At 32.4% G+C, this 16,805-nt stretch overlaps 1 protein-coding gene across 2 annotated transcripts in view; it reads right to left on the minus strand.

Moving 5' to 3' along the window:
- Window positions 1-1,639: 1,639 nt before the first annotated feature.
- KPNA5 (karyopherin subunit alpha 5) overlaps window positions 1,640-16,805 on the minus strand; it is a 43,054-nt gene continuing 27,888 nt past the window's right edge. For both annotated transcript variants that reach the window (XM_019418173.2, XM_053904543.1), the window contains exons 9-14: window positions 15,700-15,863; window positions 13,486-13,564; window positions 11,740-11,865; window positions 11,027-11,154; window positions 7,850-8,028; window positions 1,640-4,748 (exon numbers count right to left, since the gene is read on the minus strand). In XM_019418173.2, the coding sequence (XP_019273718.1) occupies window positions 4,561-4,748; window positions 7,850-8,028; window positions 11,027-11,154; window positions 11,740-11,865; window positions 13,486-13,564; window positions 15,700-15,863 (864 nt within the window). In that variant the 3' untranslated portion in view covers window positions 1,640-4,560. The remainder of the gene's footprint in view (window positions 4,749-7,849; window positions 8,029-11,026; window positions 11,155-11,739; window positions 11,866-13,485; window positions 13,565-15,699; window positions 15,864-16,805) is intronic.

The raw sequence follows: 16,805 nt of genomic DNA on the forward strand, positions 1-16,805 counted from the left end.
TAGAAATGCAACTGATTTCTGTACATTGATTTTATATCCTGCAATGTTGCTGAATTCATCTATCAGTTCCAGCAGTTTTTTGATGGAGTCTTTTGGGTTTTCCACATAGCATATCATGTCATCTGTGAAGAGTGAGTCTGACTTCCTCCTTGCTCATTTGGAGGCCTTTTCTTTTTGTTCTCTGATCGCTGAGGCTAGGACTTCCAACACTGTGTTGAGTAACAGCAGTAAAACACTCAATGTTTAAATAGTAGGCACTTTTGGGCATTACACATCAAACTGCCTACTGTCTCCAAATTAAAATGGTTGTGCATTAACTACTGAGCATTCCAAGTTGTTTATTTGGTGGGGTTGCCCCCAATCAACATTTTAGTTCTGGTGGTGCTTTCCAGCTGGTACGATTATTTCAAAGTTTTATTTCATAACAAAATGGAAAATTGAAATGTTAAAGTGCTAATAATAATGATATGATGTAAAGGTCTCCTAAAACTTAAACTCCTGAAATATAAAATTTATTTGATGTGCTAAAAGCAGGGAATCATGTGCTCACTGAACTTAGTCAACTCTTCAAATGTAAATGAAAAGAAAATCAAAGAACGTACATTAAATTGACCAAACACATCATTAAAGGATATACTTAGGAATTTCCGGGAAGGGAATGGCACAGTCTATTGTTTGACCTGTACATTGCATTTTCAGAAATTCATTTGCCACTAAAATTGCAGACTGCCTTACTGAGAGTAAGGTACCCTAAATATAACGGATCCAATTCCTTTCGCTACTCTGTGATTAACATAGTTTCAAATACTGAAAGAAATGAAGCCAGGCAAAGCGACAAGCAGCAGCAGCAGCAAACAAAAGCTCTAAGCTAGGGAGGCTTAGGCTTGGCTACGGTGTGGACCGTGTGCCCCAGAGTACATTAAGAAAGTTAAACTGGGCATTCCCTCCAATTTCTATTTATCTGGTTTAAAACTCTTCCCCTTAAATAAATGCACAGTATTGCGTTAAAATAACAGAAAAGGAAAAAAATAATCTCAAAACACGTGAAACTGCCAAAGCTTGAAATACAAAGACAGATCTGATGTATAGCAGAATACGTAAGTTCTAAAATAAAGGCAACACACTGCTTTATCAGATAGGTTACAAACAACATTCTTAATGGTTTTTATAAAGTAGATGGAATTATAATCATGGAATTATAATCAATTATAATCATTGGAGCATCTGTTTTTGCTCCAATAAGAATACAATAGCATCAGTAAGAACAAATAAAATAGACACATTTATATAACTGCAATTGTAAAATAGTATTTTATTATTTTTAATATAGTGCGGTAACATTTCATAATATTGCATACTGCTCAAATGTTGGTTTATTTAGTTAGACAAGAATATCCTCCCTTCATCCCACACCCCAGTCAGAATTTAAAGACACATTATCCTTTTAGAGCCCTAGCACATTGTCTCCTAATATGTCACATTTCATAAAACAGTAATGCTATGAACTAAAAGAGTAAAGGTTAACAATTACTTTGATTTCAGTTTCACAAGCAGCCAGGAGATTGCTGAATTCAGAACAGCAACAAAAATTCACTAGACTTTGTAGTAGTTACCTTAGGAAAAAATATGAAGGCAAAGGTAATGTTTCTTCTAGTCTTTTATTCGACAAATCAACCTTTATCTTGCAAGTAAGTTTTACAGTTACCAAATGATATTATTTCTGTGCCAGCAGATTTTTTTGTTTTTGTTTTTTCAGCTTTTTGTTCTGGTGCTACCAGTAAGTGAACAAAATGACATTAAAAATTAAGTTCTAGGAACACGTTTCAAAATAAAACTTGTTTAAAAACACCAGGCTAGTGAGTCAAATACTTACAAATATAAAACAAGTAAGCATAATTGCATAGATTAACTAGTAAAAATTCAAATTCAGACAAAATGAAACAATGAATTTAATTAAATCAATGTAAAAGGCTCTTTCAAGTATTTTCTTGTTTTTTTTTTTTTTGCATTAATGTTGTATGCATTCCCCTTTATAACATGTTTTAATTTTTTTTTTTTTTTTTTGGCACAGTTTCTCTTGGATTGAAATATAAGAAGTCTTATTAGGAAAGAAAGTCAATTTTTTTTTCCATAAAGGTCAGTGAAGAATAATGAAAATATATTTTGAAGCATTTTAAAAATTATATTTGAAAGGAGTTGACATATATTAAAAAATTCTAATAACAAAGTATTTGCTAGTCTTGGTTCAATAAAGTCATCACCATGTCAATAGCTGGTCCCAGCTATTAGATACTACTCCTTGCATTCAAATCTAATCAAATTAATTATCCAAGTAACAGATCTAAATATTAGCTTATATTTAGATGCTTATAATATGGTCATATTCTGTATTTAGAGATATAAGGTTTTACTGGCAAAATTTAAAAATTGCCCCCTCAAAGATCATTTTATGTGTGAGGGTGTGTACACACACATATATTATTTTTCCTTTCATAAGAACTACTTTGTTTGAAAGACTTGACTCTGATACTTATTAATATGACTACAGGGTCCTCAAAATAAAAGCAGGCACAGCTGGTTAGTTTATGAATTATACTGCATTATTAAGTTCGGTTGACTACAAAGAGTGGAATACCCTGTCACCTGATACTTAGAACCATCTGTACCACAGAGAAGAGTTTACCTCATAAATTCACCATCAATTTGGTAATCTTTGATATACTACCCTGTTCTTTTGAATACACATAACACAACAACAACAACAAAAACCTTTTTTTACTCAACTTTATAACTTCCACCACAATAAAAAGGGCACAGATACAATCCTCTACTTAACAATATATAAAAGAGGTTTGGCAGATACAGTCAGCATTATGGACACCATTTAAACCTGTATTTTATATCTGTAGGTTTTAAGTGTCTTGCCAAAAGCACGGTTTCATGATACATAATTTACAAAGTGTCATACTAAGTTTTAAAAGTACTCCTATATACATTTTCTTCTTGTAACATGCCTCTGATTTCCAGCAGAAACATTATAAACGCTATCATAAATGAAATCTTTCTTTACAGAATAGACTATGGATCATATCAAAAATGCTTTAGTTCCCATCTTAAGACAGTTGTATACTAATTTTTAAATAAGTATTTTAGGTATATAATTGGAAATGTAAATAGCCTGCATATAACCATAAATGAAAAGACTGCAGTTCAACAGTACCATATCTGCTTAGAAAGCTCTAACAAGTACAGCACTGTGAGAACAACACACAGACACCATATACATATGTATCTATAAATAAATAGAATTTTCCTATTGAAGCTTTTTTTTTTAAAAGCTTCACAGTTTGAAGAGGTTTTTGCTGTTAATAGGTAAAACAGATACATTATACTGACCGATCTGCTACAAATGTAATCTAATACACTGATTTACAACAAGCAGCGGTATGACCCTCTCTGTATTATGAAAAAAAAATCCCCAATACAGATTTCAACTATATTAAAGAATCCTTAGCAATTTTCACTAGTGTCACCCTTTAGTGTCCAAACATTAAGTGCATATAATAAAATTTAACACATAACAAGGTGATTTCTTCAGGATAATTTTGCCATTCAAGTACCCAAGTTTATTATTACACAAAAAGTGAAACTCTTCAATTACTGCTCTGAAATATCAGAGAAAGAATTACAGTATTATTTTTGCTATGCAGCACTACTTTAGATTCATGATGGCATCTCTATCATGATGCTTTTTAAAATGAAGAGTGTAAAAATAATAAAACACTATTTCAAAAATGGTAGCATATTTGGTCAAAATACAAAATATAATAATATTAATAGCATTTGTATGTTAAAAACAAATATTTAAATGTTGTGTAATCATTTTAATGTGTTCAACATGAAGAACAGCTTTTCTCTTCACAATTGCCACATTTTAATTGATTATCAGTACAATACTTCTATGTTTTATAAATAAATTTTACAGGTTTTCTGTTGTAACTTTTTTTTTTTTTTTTGCAAAGTATAACCTACAGCACAGTGATTTATAATTTAAGGTAACAGATATTTTCACATTCTAATTTAGCTTTTACACTATTTCATGCTTCTGAAGCTTTTTTGTTTTTGCTTCAAGATAGAGGTAGATTTAATAGATTGGGCATGTCAGACTTACTGCCAGAATGCAATTCTGCTAATGCAAAACTGCTAATGCGCAGTTTCCAAGATGCTAGAAAAAATTCAGAACCATTATGTAATACTTTACCAAAGTTCTCCTTTTCAAGCTTAAGTTATTAAATAATTTTATATGTATTTAATTGTTCACAAGTAGATACAAAAAATAGATAAAACAACAGAAACACAAATACAGGTACACCAAAATAAAAACAAAACTATAACAAAAGACTGCATCCGAATGGAAACTTTTGTTTTGCTTTTTAAAAGTGCATCAACTTTTTCTTTTCTGTTCTAAGTAAAAACACACCAAACATTCCTACTGACACTGTAACAAAGAAGAGATATCTGAAACTACCCTTTTTAGCCATTAATTTTTCCCCCACCAAGTTAAAGTTGAAACCCTTCCATTGGTGCTTCCTGCTGCTGAAACACGAACTGTTGTTGATTTTCATCCACCTGAGGTACAATGCTGGGATCATCTTCTTCTACACCAAAGTAATGTTCAATCAGATCAAAAGCCTTTTGGTAAATTTCCTGATTTTCATGGCTTTGCAGAAATTCAATTTTATCCAGACCTATTATATACATATATACAGAAAATTGTTACACAGGTTTCAACATAAATTTGAACCGAAATAATGAATCCACAGCATCTGTCAGTTCACTAGCAATGGGGCTGTTATTTTTATCTAATTTTTGCATATACTGATAGCTAACACCATTTATGCTTTAAACTTTAAGAATGAGAGCATGAGGCAGTGCGGTATGAGGAAGCAGCACAGGCCTGGGGGTAAAAACATCACAGTCTTCACTCTGCTAGCTGTGTGATTTTGCCCAAATAGTTTGGTTCCTTTGTAATTTAGTGTCTCAATTTTAAAATGACAGTTTTAGATTATGTAAATCCACAGGTCCTTTCCAAAGTAATTATGCTAAATAAAAGGCACAAAAATGGAAAGCATCAAAACAAAAACACACCAAAAGGTGAGCAAACTAACACACACACATTATCTCAGAGAATGAACCAGAAGATACCAATATGGAATGAATACTATTTGCAAATCCAGTGCATCTATTATATAATTTACCAAAAGTACAACCTATAAGTGAAACTGAAAATGTCTATTTTTACAAGATAAGCAGAATCTACAGCACTTCATTTCATTGCTTCCAAGAAAAACAATCTACACACAAGTCTCAGTGATACTGAAAATCTTTTTCATTTGATTACAGATGAACCTCTTCAATTGTATTATTACAGGATAGTATTGGAAGTACTAGCCAGAGCAATTATGCAATGAAAAGAAATTAAAGGCATCTAATTCAAAAAGGAAGAAGTAAAACTATCATCATTTGCAGATGACATGGTTTTATAATAGAAAATCCTAAAGACTCCACCAAAAAAATAGTTAAAACTAATCAATGAATTCAGTAAAGTAGGAGGATACAAAAACAGTGCAAAAATCTACTACATGTCTATAAACTAATAACAAACTATTAGAAAGTGAAATTTAAAAAATAATCCCATTTACAAGTGCATCAAAATGAATAAAATTCCTAGGAATACATTTAACCAAGGAGGTAAAAGACCTGTGCACTGAAAACTATAATGAAAGAAACTGAAGACGACACAAATCAATGGAAAGATATTCTGTGCTCATGGGTTGGAAGAATTAGTACTGTTAAAATGTCCACACTATCCAAAGCAATCTACAGATTCAATATCATCCATATCAAAATTCCAATGGTACTTTTCACAGAAACAGAACAAACAATCCTAAAATTTGTACTGAACCACATAAAACCCCAAATAGCCAGATGCAATCTTAAAAACAACAAAGCTGGAGGCATTATACTCCTGGATTTCAAACTATATGACAAAGCTATAATAATCAAAACTTAGTTGCATAAAAACACATCAATGGAACATAATAGAGAGCCCAGTAAGAAACCCACATATAACATCAATCAGATTACAACAAAGGAGCAAAGAATGTAACATACAATGGGAAATAATAATCTCTTCAAAAAAACAGTGTTGGGGGGTCGCCTGGGTGGCTCAGTGGGTTAAGTGACCAACTTCGGCTAGGTCATGATCTCACAGTTTGTGGGTTCAAGCCCCATATCAGGCTTTGTGCTGACAGCTTGGAGCCTGTTTCAGATTCTGTGTCTCCTTCCTCTGCCCTCCCCTGTACTCTTTCTCTCCCTCTCTCTCTCTCAAAAATAAATAAACATAAATAAAATGGTGCTGGGAAAACTGGAAAGCTACATACAAAAGAATGAAACTGGGCCACTATCTTATACCACACACTAAAACAAACCCTGAATGGATTACTTGAATGTAAGATCTGAAATTCTAAAACTCCCAAAAGAAAACACAGCTGATAAACTCTTTGATATCGGTCTTGGCAATTTTTGGATTTAACACCAAAAGCAATGGCAACAAAAGTCAAAATAAACACGTGAAGTTACATCAAACTAAAACGCAAGGTTACTGTTCCTTGCGTACAGCAAAAGAAGCCATCAACAAAATGAAAAGACAACCTACAGAATAGGAGAAAATATTTAAAAATCATATACTTTAAGGAGTTAATACCCAAAATATATAAATAACTCATAAAACTCAACACCAAAAACAAACCATCTGGTTAAAAAATAGGCAGAGGATCTGAATAGATGTTTTTCCAAAGAACACAGATATCCAACAGGTTGAAAAGGTACTCAACCTCACTAATCATCAAGGAAACATAAATAAAAACTGCAATGAAATATCAGCTCACATCTGTTAGAATCAGTTCTCAAAGACTAGAAATAACAAGCACTGATGTGGAGAACAGGACCCTGGTGCATTGCTGGTAGGAATGTAAGCTGATGCAGCCACTATGGTAAACTGTGTAGAGGGTTTTCAAAAAATTAAGCTACTCAAAAAAAAAAAAAACCAAAAAAAACCCACCATATAATTTAGCAATTCCTTTTCTGGGTATTTATCCAAAGAAAACAAAAACACTAACTAGAAAAGATACCCACACCCCCATGTTCACTGCAGCACTATTTACAGTGGCCCAGATATATAAACAACCTAAGTATTTACTGATGGAAGAGGAATTAAAAAATTGTGGTATACATGCATATAATAAAATATTATTCAGCCATAAAAAGAATGAAATCTTGCCATGTGCGACACGGATGGACCTTAAGGGCATTATGCTAAATAAAATAAGTCACACAAAGAAAGACGAATACCATGTGATCTCACTTATATGTCAAATCCAAAAATACAAAAACAAATGCCAAGCTCCTAGAGGCAGAGAACAAACTGGTGGTTGCCCGTGAAGAAGTTGGCAAAATAGGTATGAAGGAGGTCAAAAGGTACAAACTTCCAGTTATAAATAAGTCATGGGAATATAGTGTACAGTATGGGAACTATACAGTTAAGAATATTTTATTACATATTTATTAAGTTGCTAAGAGAGTAAATCTTAAAAGTGCTCATCACAAGAAAAAATCTTTATACCTATGTACAATAATGGTTGGTAACTAGACTTACTATGGTAATCATTTTGTAGCATACACAAATATTGAATCATTATCTTGTATACCTAAAACCAACATAATGTTAAACAGCAATTAAAAACAAAAAGAATTGACTATAATGATAAATTTTGAACTGACTGCTTACCATATGCTTCTTCAATGAGAGCACAGTATGGATTAATGCCTATTCCATTTTGCTTAGATTCTTGTTCTCCAAGACGTAGAATATTTTCAAGTCCATTTAAAGCCACTTGGACTATTTTAGAATCCATAACAGTCAATAGGTCACAAAGGGGTTTAATGCAACCTAAGGCTACCAAATACCTTCAGAGTAATTAAAAAAAAAAAAAAAAGTAGAGGAAAAAAATTTTAAAAAGACTTAAATATTTACAACAACGATAGGAAAATATTCTTTAGTGAAATGTTACATAAACAATTAAGAAAAGTACTCATATATAAACTCAAACATGAAAACATTTAAATATTCATCTACATAGGAACCCGAAACTTCTTTTTACTCTCCTACTCTCATTTAACATAATTAGCCATAAATGATATTACAAATATTACAAAAAGATACACATAAGCAAGTTGGTACTTGGGTCTGTTTTTGCATGGCAATATGAATACTAAGAATAGTGGCTTCAAGGTGCTTTTTTTTCTTTTTTTAAAGGTGAGCCTATGTACACATATCAGGGTCGCATGGGAGTATGCAGAAATGGAGAGGGAAAAGGGACATTTAAATCAAATTTCCCACAAAAACAATTGTAGCTGATGTTCTAAGGTATCTCCTGTGTTTCAGAAGCACAGAAGGCTTCTAGGAGCAAAACAGGCTCTGTTGTGAATAATTTTAACGTAATATTCACAAAAGTTATTCCACTCATTTTTTAATACTTTGTCCTTTTCTAGTTTTTATTAGCTCTTTTCCATTCTCTATAAAATAAAGTAACTGATTTATTCACTTGGCAAAACGTCCACTAAGCATAAAGGAAAAAAGCATGTGCAGAAGCCAGAATGCATGACTTCAAGGGCCAAATCCACTCCTTATTAGTTATGTGACTTTGAGTGACTGCTCTGTGCCTCAGTTTCCCCATCTTTAAATGGGGATAATAACAGTACCAAGCTCAGAGTGTTGCTGTAAAAATACAGTTAAGAATTCAATAAAGTTAGTTTCCACTCTTTTTTTTTTTATTTTTTTATTTTTTTTTAACGTTTTATTTATTTTTGAGACAGAGAGAGACAGAGCATGAACAGGGGAGGGTCAGAGAGAGGGAGACACAGAATCTGAAACAGGCTCCAGGCTCTGAGCTGTCAGCACAGAGCCCAACGCTGGGCTCGAACTCACGGACCGTGAGATCATGACCTGAGCCGAAGTCGGCCACTTAACCGAGTGAGCCACCCAGGCACCCTCACTCTCTTTTTTCAAAAAATGTATATACCTTCACTAGAGCACTCACTTGCCATATACTATACTAAAATTGATCAATATATTTGTTGAATGAATATCTCATAGAGGTATGAAGTTAAAGGACATAAAATACATGAAAGTATCTGATATACTCCTGACACTCAGTAACTGAAATGATGTAGCACAACAACTGGCAATATCAGATATTCAATAAATATTAGTGGTATGCATGCTGAAATTAATCTAAGATCTCTTCCGATATATGTAGAATTAATGAAATGGTGAAAATGGTTAGAAAAATAATCACCTTGGTTTGGACACTTGATTCACACTAATAAATCTAATTACATATGGACGACATAATAATGAATATAAACTGAAAAAACACAACTATTTATAGGTGAACAAAGAAACTTTAGTACCCAAAGCACATAAAAATAATATTAGTATATAAAAAATGCAAGCTAGAACAAAGGAAAGATCTTGTTTTATTACTGCTTATATTCATAACATAATGAAATGGAAATGTAATGAAACAAGTAGAATGGAAAATAAAAAGGAGAGATGTTATCAACATGTAGAAATATAAATCTAAGACAGCAAGATATAGTACAAGTGTAGGCAATGATAGACAAAACCTTCTCAGTGATTTGTAAAGTAGCTAGTAGCCTGACTTCTTTTATAAATTAAGAAATAAATCAAATACTAATTAGAAAATACTTCCTAAATAGGCACTTCAAGAAACCTAAAAAGTCCTGAGTTTCCAGACAAATCCATAGAACAAGAAGATTCTGTAGGAAGTTAGGCTTTTAGACAAGTGCAAAGTAGAACCTTGCTATGGGGGAAAAGAGGGTAAATGCACAAGATAAAAAGAAACTCAAGAATTCTGATCGTAAAAGCTGTGATGATTACACATAATAATGATTAACAGCAGCTAATCTTAGTAGAGAATTTAATGTTTAAGCACCATGTTAAGCATTTAAATGTATGAATTACATTTAATTATCAAGATACTACCATAAGTACTATCTGTTAATCAAATTCATTTAAAAAATGAAGAAACTGGGGTGCTTAGGTGGCTCAGTCAGTTAAGTGTCTGACTCTTGGTTTTGGCTTAGGTCATGATCTCACAGTTCGTGGGATTCAGCCCCATCCATGTTGGGCTCCAAGCTGACAGTGCAGAGCCTACTTGGGATCCTCTCTCTCTCTCTCTCTCTTTGCCTGTCCCCTGCTTGCTGTCTCTCTCAAAATGAATAATTAAATTAAAAAAAATTAAGAAACTGTGGATTAAACAGGTAAAATGACTTTGTCAAGGTCATGCAACTTTTACTGAGGGAACAGGATTTGAAAGCATCCTGACTTCAAAGCCCAGAGTACCTATTTATGTTGTTAGTAAAATAAACAAGTAAATAAACAATAAATGGCTTAGATTCAAAAAGTTATCATAAAAAAGAAAGAAAGAATACTAGTAATGAAAAATAAAAGATACCATCCATAGATAAGGCTAATAACCAGTCAGGAGAACATTACTATACAAACAAATGTCTATTTCAATGTATTTTAGATAAGGGATGCTCAAATTCATTAGCCATTTCTATATAATAAAGTTACATGTATGTGACTTTAATGGTCTAAAAAAATTTGCAAATTAATATAGACTGTTCTTTTTCAGATTTTTAATCTCTGATTTTTTAAATACAGTCTGTCAAAGAGAATGGTGTTAATTATCCTTTAATGAAAAAAAAAACCTGTGAATGAATATACCTAATGTAACAAATGCTTTCATTTCACATTAAAATGCTTACTAACTGATTTAGAAATAATGTTTTAGTTTCATCAACAAATAAAATGTATTTAGTACTTCATTTAGTTCTATTGACATTTTAAAAAATATCAAAAAAATTTTTATCATACCTTACTTGTTCTGGAGTGCCTCCTGATGTTGCATTAGTTATAGCCCAAGCTGCTTCTTTTCTGGTGCGAAACTCTGCTTTCTGAAGAATCTCAATCAAAACAGGAAAAATATTTGCATCTATAACAGCCTGAGGAGGAAAAATGATACAGCATAATCAATGCAAATACTGTTTTAAACATATTAGTAAGTGGAGAGACTCGTTGGTTTTAAAATGTCAGGCTTTTTGGAAATACCTCTGATAATCTTTCTAATCTTTCAACAAACTTTCATGATTGGAGAATATATTAACAGAATATTAATTTTAAATATGAGAAGTACAAGGTGGATAATTTATCAAAATGGATAATTTTTGACTCAAGAAGCTTGGTAAGATCCTAATAAATCACTACTTAAAAGCTTAGAAAGGAAGATCACTACCTATTTAAAACTAATATAAATCCATCCTTTTTAAAGAGTAGCCATATGTGCCAGCACTGTGGGCAATTTTATACACGCACGCACACACACACACACACACACACACAATTCCTCACTAGACTCCTACAAATTAATGTTATTATTTTAGAGGAGAAAAGGCTATGTTCTTTAAAATACTTTTCAAGATCTTTTTAAGTAACTCACTAAAAAAAAAAAAATCACTGGTAAAATGCTGACTTTTGTTCACACTGACTTATGAAATCTTGCTGTTTTCTTAGATCTGAAAGGTATTTACCTGAATCTGAGCTCTATTTCCAGCAGTGATATTAGAAACAGTCCAGCAGGCTTCTTTTCTGATTGATTCCTTTGGGCTACTCAACAAGTGTAAGAGACACGGTAATGCAGAGCAATTCAAAATTACCTAAAACAAAAATCAGAAATGGAAACAAAGTTTTATGACAAAAACAATAACAAAAAACAAAACAAATGAAAAAAATCCACACAAAAATATACTAATGATTTAATTTAGAAATATAAAAACCACTCTGGAAAACTAAATTGGGAAAAAAGGGATTCCTTTCAAAGTAAAACTTAGGTTTTTGCTATCTTCTACCCTCCCTCTTTGCCAAATCTGGTCTAATGCAGGTGCAGAAAGTGCCCTTGTCAAACCACCAAAATGCGAATTAGCAGTACATTCAGAGGTGTGCCCTTCAAGTTTAGGAATACACTCAAGAGTTCAACTGATACAACAATTTGAAGAGAGATTTAATGACTGGCCAGTATCCGACCCCTAGTTTTACCAAATGAGATGATGGAAAAAAAAAAATCAAACAGGTCGAAAGTACCTGATTCTATAAATGTAAAAAACCTCAATGTCTACAATAAGGTAATTTTTTTTCATTAAAATGTTTATTCCACTTTTCTTTTATAAAATAGTATGTTCTGCTTTGTCTCTTTACATTAATTCCATGCCATAATTATGTTCCTATTTTCAAAATACCCACAATCATTTGCATTAAATTTACTTGGTGAAAAATGCATGAAGCAGTATATGAAAATTCTGCTGAAGAGTGTATGTTTAAAAGGGTATTCTCATTTAAAGAGCTATTTCAAATTAGAAACTATCAATTACTAAGAATTACCTATTTAATAACTAATGTGTAAGTACCTAAATAGGACTTGAATAAATTAAAACTGAAAGACAATATGTAAATTAGAATAAAATTTATTTAATGGTGGCAAAGGAGAACTGAATGTGTTACAGAGTTTAAGTTCCTATCTTCAAAAAAGACTGCCCCAGATGTAATCTTGACATCACACCTTTTTTTTGGTATGTCACCATTCTCCAAAAGACAGACAGACACAGACACATGTAGTTACTAATCCGGGAAATGTTTCCTTCCATTCTCATAATCTAGATCTTCAATCTACTAAAAAAGGCCCTCCCATTTCTAACCAATCCCCTTCTAACCTGTTTATAATCAATCACTCTCTCCCTGATAGTTCCTCTTCCAGTCAACCTTATTGTCTCTTAAACACAACTCATACATCTACTTCTGTACCTATGGTCATATAAATCTCTTCTGGTTTACTCAAATTCTTCTCCATCTTTAAAATACAGTTTAATTACAACTCCGTTATGGAATCTACAAAGATTTCTCAGCACAGTGATCTCTTCTTAAAATTTTTTATCGCATTTACTGACCAATCAGCTCTCGTCAAACATATACTAAACTTGGGCAATTTACTTTGTTTTAATATGTATTTTCTCCTCAATTTTATCATAAATCCCTCAAGAGCCTACCTTCTATCTTATACTTCTTTACATCAATATATATATATCTAGGATAGTGCTTTCACACAGAGGTATTTGAGGTTAATCACTTATTACCAAGAATATGCTTATTACCATTACATTGTAGATGTCTATATAGTTGTGGCAATGCTAAAGTCTTGATTAATATGTAACCAAGTAGTATGAAACTAGGTAAATTTCTTAAAATCCATTATGTTAACAATTTATATTAAAGTCTGAACTCACCTGTGTTTGAATATCATCACCAGTCACAATATTACCAACTGCTCTTAATGCAGGTGAAACAACTTTATAATCATTGTGCCTAAAAATAATAAAAATACCAACTTACATGATATATGAGAGTTAAAATTTACCCAAAAAATGCAAAAATAGTACAAAAATACCTGTATACTCTTTACCCAGAAATCCCATTCAAGTTCCACTAGTTACCCCAGTAACACCTTTGTAATAAAGAATCTAATCCAGGATTATGTATTACACCCAGCTGTCATGTCTCTAGTCTCTTTCAATACAAAAAAGTTCCTATTTTTTTCTTTATGATCTTGACATTTTTGATGATCATAAGCCAGTTATCTGTTTTTCCTCCAATGTATCCTCATGATTAAGACACAGATCACCTACTTTTAGCTGGGACATCACAAATGCTATAGTCTTTTCATTACATAGTATAGCATCTGACACCTGTTTTTTCTACAATAGTGGTGCAGAACTCCAGTCAATTAGCATGATGTTTGTCAGATTTCTCCTCTTTAACATTACTGTTTTTCCCTTTATAATTAATATTTTGGAAAGGATATACTTTTATACTATGTAAAATCCCATTCCTTATCCCACTTTTACCACTACTTTCACCATTTCTTGATGTGTATTGTTTGAATTATTATTCATATTGTTGCCAATGATGATTTTCTAATACCATTATTTCAACTGTATGTCTTTTCTACTTTATCTATTGATCTACCTACTTATTTTAGTATGGACTCATGGACTCCTATTTTATTCAATACGTTAGTTTGGTTCTTGTTAATGAAGACTAGTAAAAACCAAGATTTTGTGTGTTCAGCTTTTTAATATAGATGTATCTCTACTCCCAGGCTCTTTAAGAGGATAAACACACACACACACACACACACACACACACACACACACACACACACACACACATTTATTTCTACATCTCTTTATGTTAAAAGCCATGAGTTCACATTCAAATCTCCAGTTCTAATCTAATACCACAAGATTATTCTGGCTTTCCTCCCTTCCATATTTGTATTTCCATTCTCTTAGAATAAGAAACTGGCTTCTTTTATCATAATCTCCCCACACATAACCAATCTTCTGATCTGGCTAGGCTGTTATCCATCATTTGTTGGCTCCAAACCTTGTTCCAGCCTGCCTGCTCTTCTGGTCTAATGGGTGCCACCCTCAAGCTTGAGCCCTGATACCCCCATTAGATGTTGTCCTCAGACTGGAGCCACAACCCCTTATCAGACCTCTCTTCTTTGTACTGTCTGCCTTGTTTGTTTTTTTGACAAAAGGAAGGAATATAGTAAATCTTTTTTTAAAAAAAGGATACAGAAACCATCTTGAAAATTATATATATATATAAAACATATATATATGTGTGTGTGTGTGTATATATATACATATATATACATATATGTGTATATATATATATACATATATATATATATGCATATATATGTATATATATATATTTTTTTTAGAGCAAGAGAGGAAGCAGGGGAGGGGCAGAGGAAGAGAGAGAAAGAATCCTAAGCAGGCTCCAAACTCAGCACAGTGCCCAACAAAGGGCTTGATCCCACGACCCTGGGATAATGATCGGAGCTGAAATCAAGAGTCAGATGCTCAACCAATTGAGCCACCCAGCCACTCCAAGAAACTATCTTTTTAAAACAAGTTGTCTTACAAGTTTTTAACTTCTTTTATAGAAAATATATTCTTTTTAAAGAAGGTAGCAATAACAGCCCAGCAAGAGAAATACTAACACAAGTGAAATACTAAATGTTTTCATTACATGGACTTTTACATAAGTTAGCTATTGTAATGAACAATTAACTAGATTACAGGTTCTGTAAGAACAAGTACTGTGTTCTATACTTCATTAACAATATCTTGTACAACACTAGAGGCAATAGGAATTCCATATATACCTGCTGAATTAAATCCCTCCCACTCATTAAGAGATTAAAATTAATGAAATATATTAATGAAATGATTAGTTCCAACTAGAGGATATGAGATGCAAATTTAAGCATTATAGCTTTTCAGCATTATAGCTGTTCTGAAAAGTGGGGTTGATGGCTTTTTAATCCTTCCTGAAGATGGTGACTCTTGAGATATTTACAAGGCCATTACTCTAACTGCTAGACTTAATACACAATCATACAATTATTTATCATAAATTATAGTTACATCAAAAGTTCCACCAATCTTCGACAGACTCCAGAATCAATGACTGCTTGAATTTTATCATTGGGTCCATCAGAGAGATAAGAAAGGGCCCAGCACACATCTGCTAATACATCTGGGTCACTGCTAAACAATAATCGTGACAAGACATTTAAGCAAGGTGAAACCTGGAAGAAAAGAAAAGAGCCAATATTTAACAATTTTCTCTAAGACCAAGTTTCCTTAGGCAAATGCAGAAACTCATTTTAAAACAAAAATTTAATAATACAAAAGTACCAGCGAAATTAACACATTCTATTATTTTAAAATTATGATCAGATATATGAACATATAATTATTTCCAATTAATCTTAAATAAGATATGTGGTAATTTAAAGCTTTTTAGGGTAATGAAATACATATTTGAGATGCTCTATGTTTAAATCATACACATACACACCCAAAAAAGGCATATCAAAACAGAGGGAAGTAAAAATGTTAAAAGTGTCTAATATAATAATCATGGAATATGATACAACATAAATGAATCTCAACCTACTCATCATATGTACATTATTGGAAATAAACCTAATAACAGTTGAGGATTAAAGGTGTAGAAAATACAAAAAGAAATCTGAAAGGTTTTTAAATGGAAGTCACTACTAAACTCTACTTCTTAATGTAATGAAACCCTGAATCTTCAATTAAACACACACACACACACACACACACACACACACACACACACACACACCAGAGACTTAAGCCCTCTAGCATTAATATTACAACTAATTAGCTGTGCAATGAGCACATCACTTCATCTCTGAGACTCAGTTTCCAATTCTGTGAAACAAAGGCTGAATTAGATAAATTTATGATCTTTCCTTTCTTAGGTCAGACAGACCTAGATTCATTAGCTGTGTGACCATGGGCAAATTACTTAACATCTCTGAAACCCATTTTCTTCATTTATAAAACAGGAATAACACAGTCCTGTTAAATTATAAGAATGCACATAGCATCTTAGAATAGTGCTGGCATATAGTAAGCACCGAGACTGAGATGTTGGTTGGCTCTTTTTATTGCCATGATCAGTATTGATTCTATATTCCTTAAAGTTTTTTTTTTTA

Source organism: Panthera pardus, unplaced genomic scaffold (assembly GCF_024362965.1).
Source record: "Panthera pardus isolate Hobbes unplaced genomic scaffold, ASM2436296v1 HiC_scaffold_17, whole genome shotgun sequence".
NCBI lineage: Eukaryota > Metazoa > Chordata > Mammalia > Carnivora > Felidae > Panthera > Panthera pardus.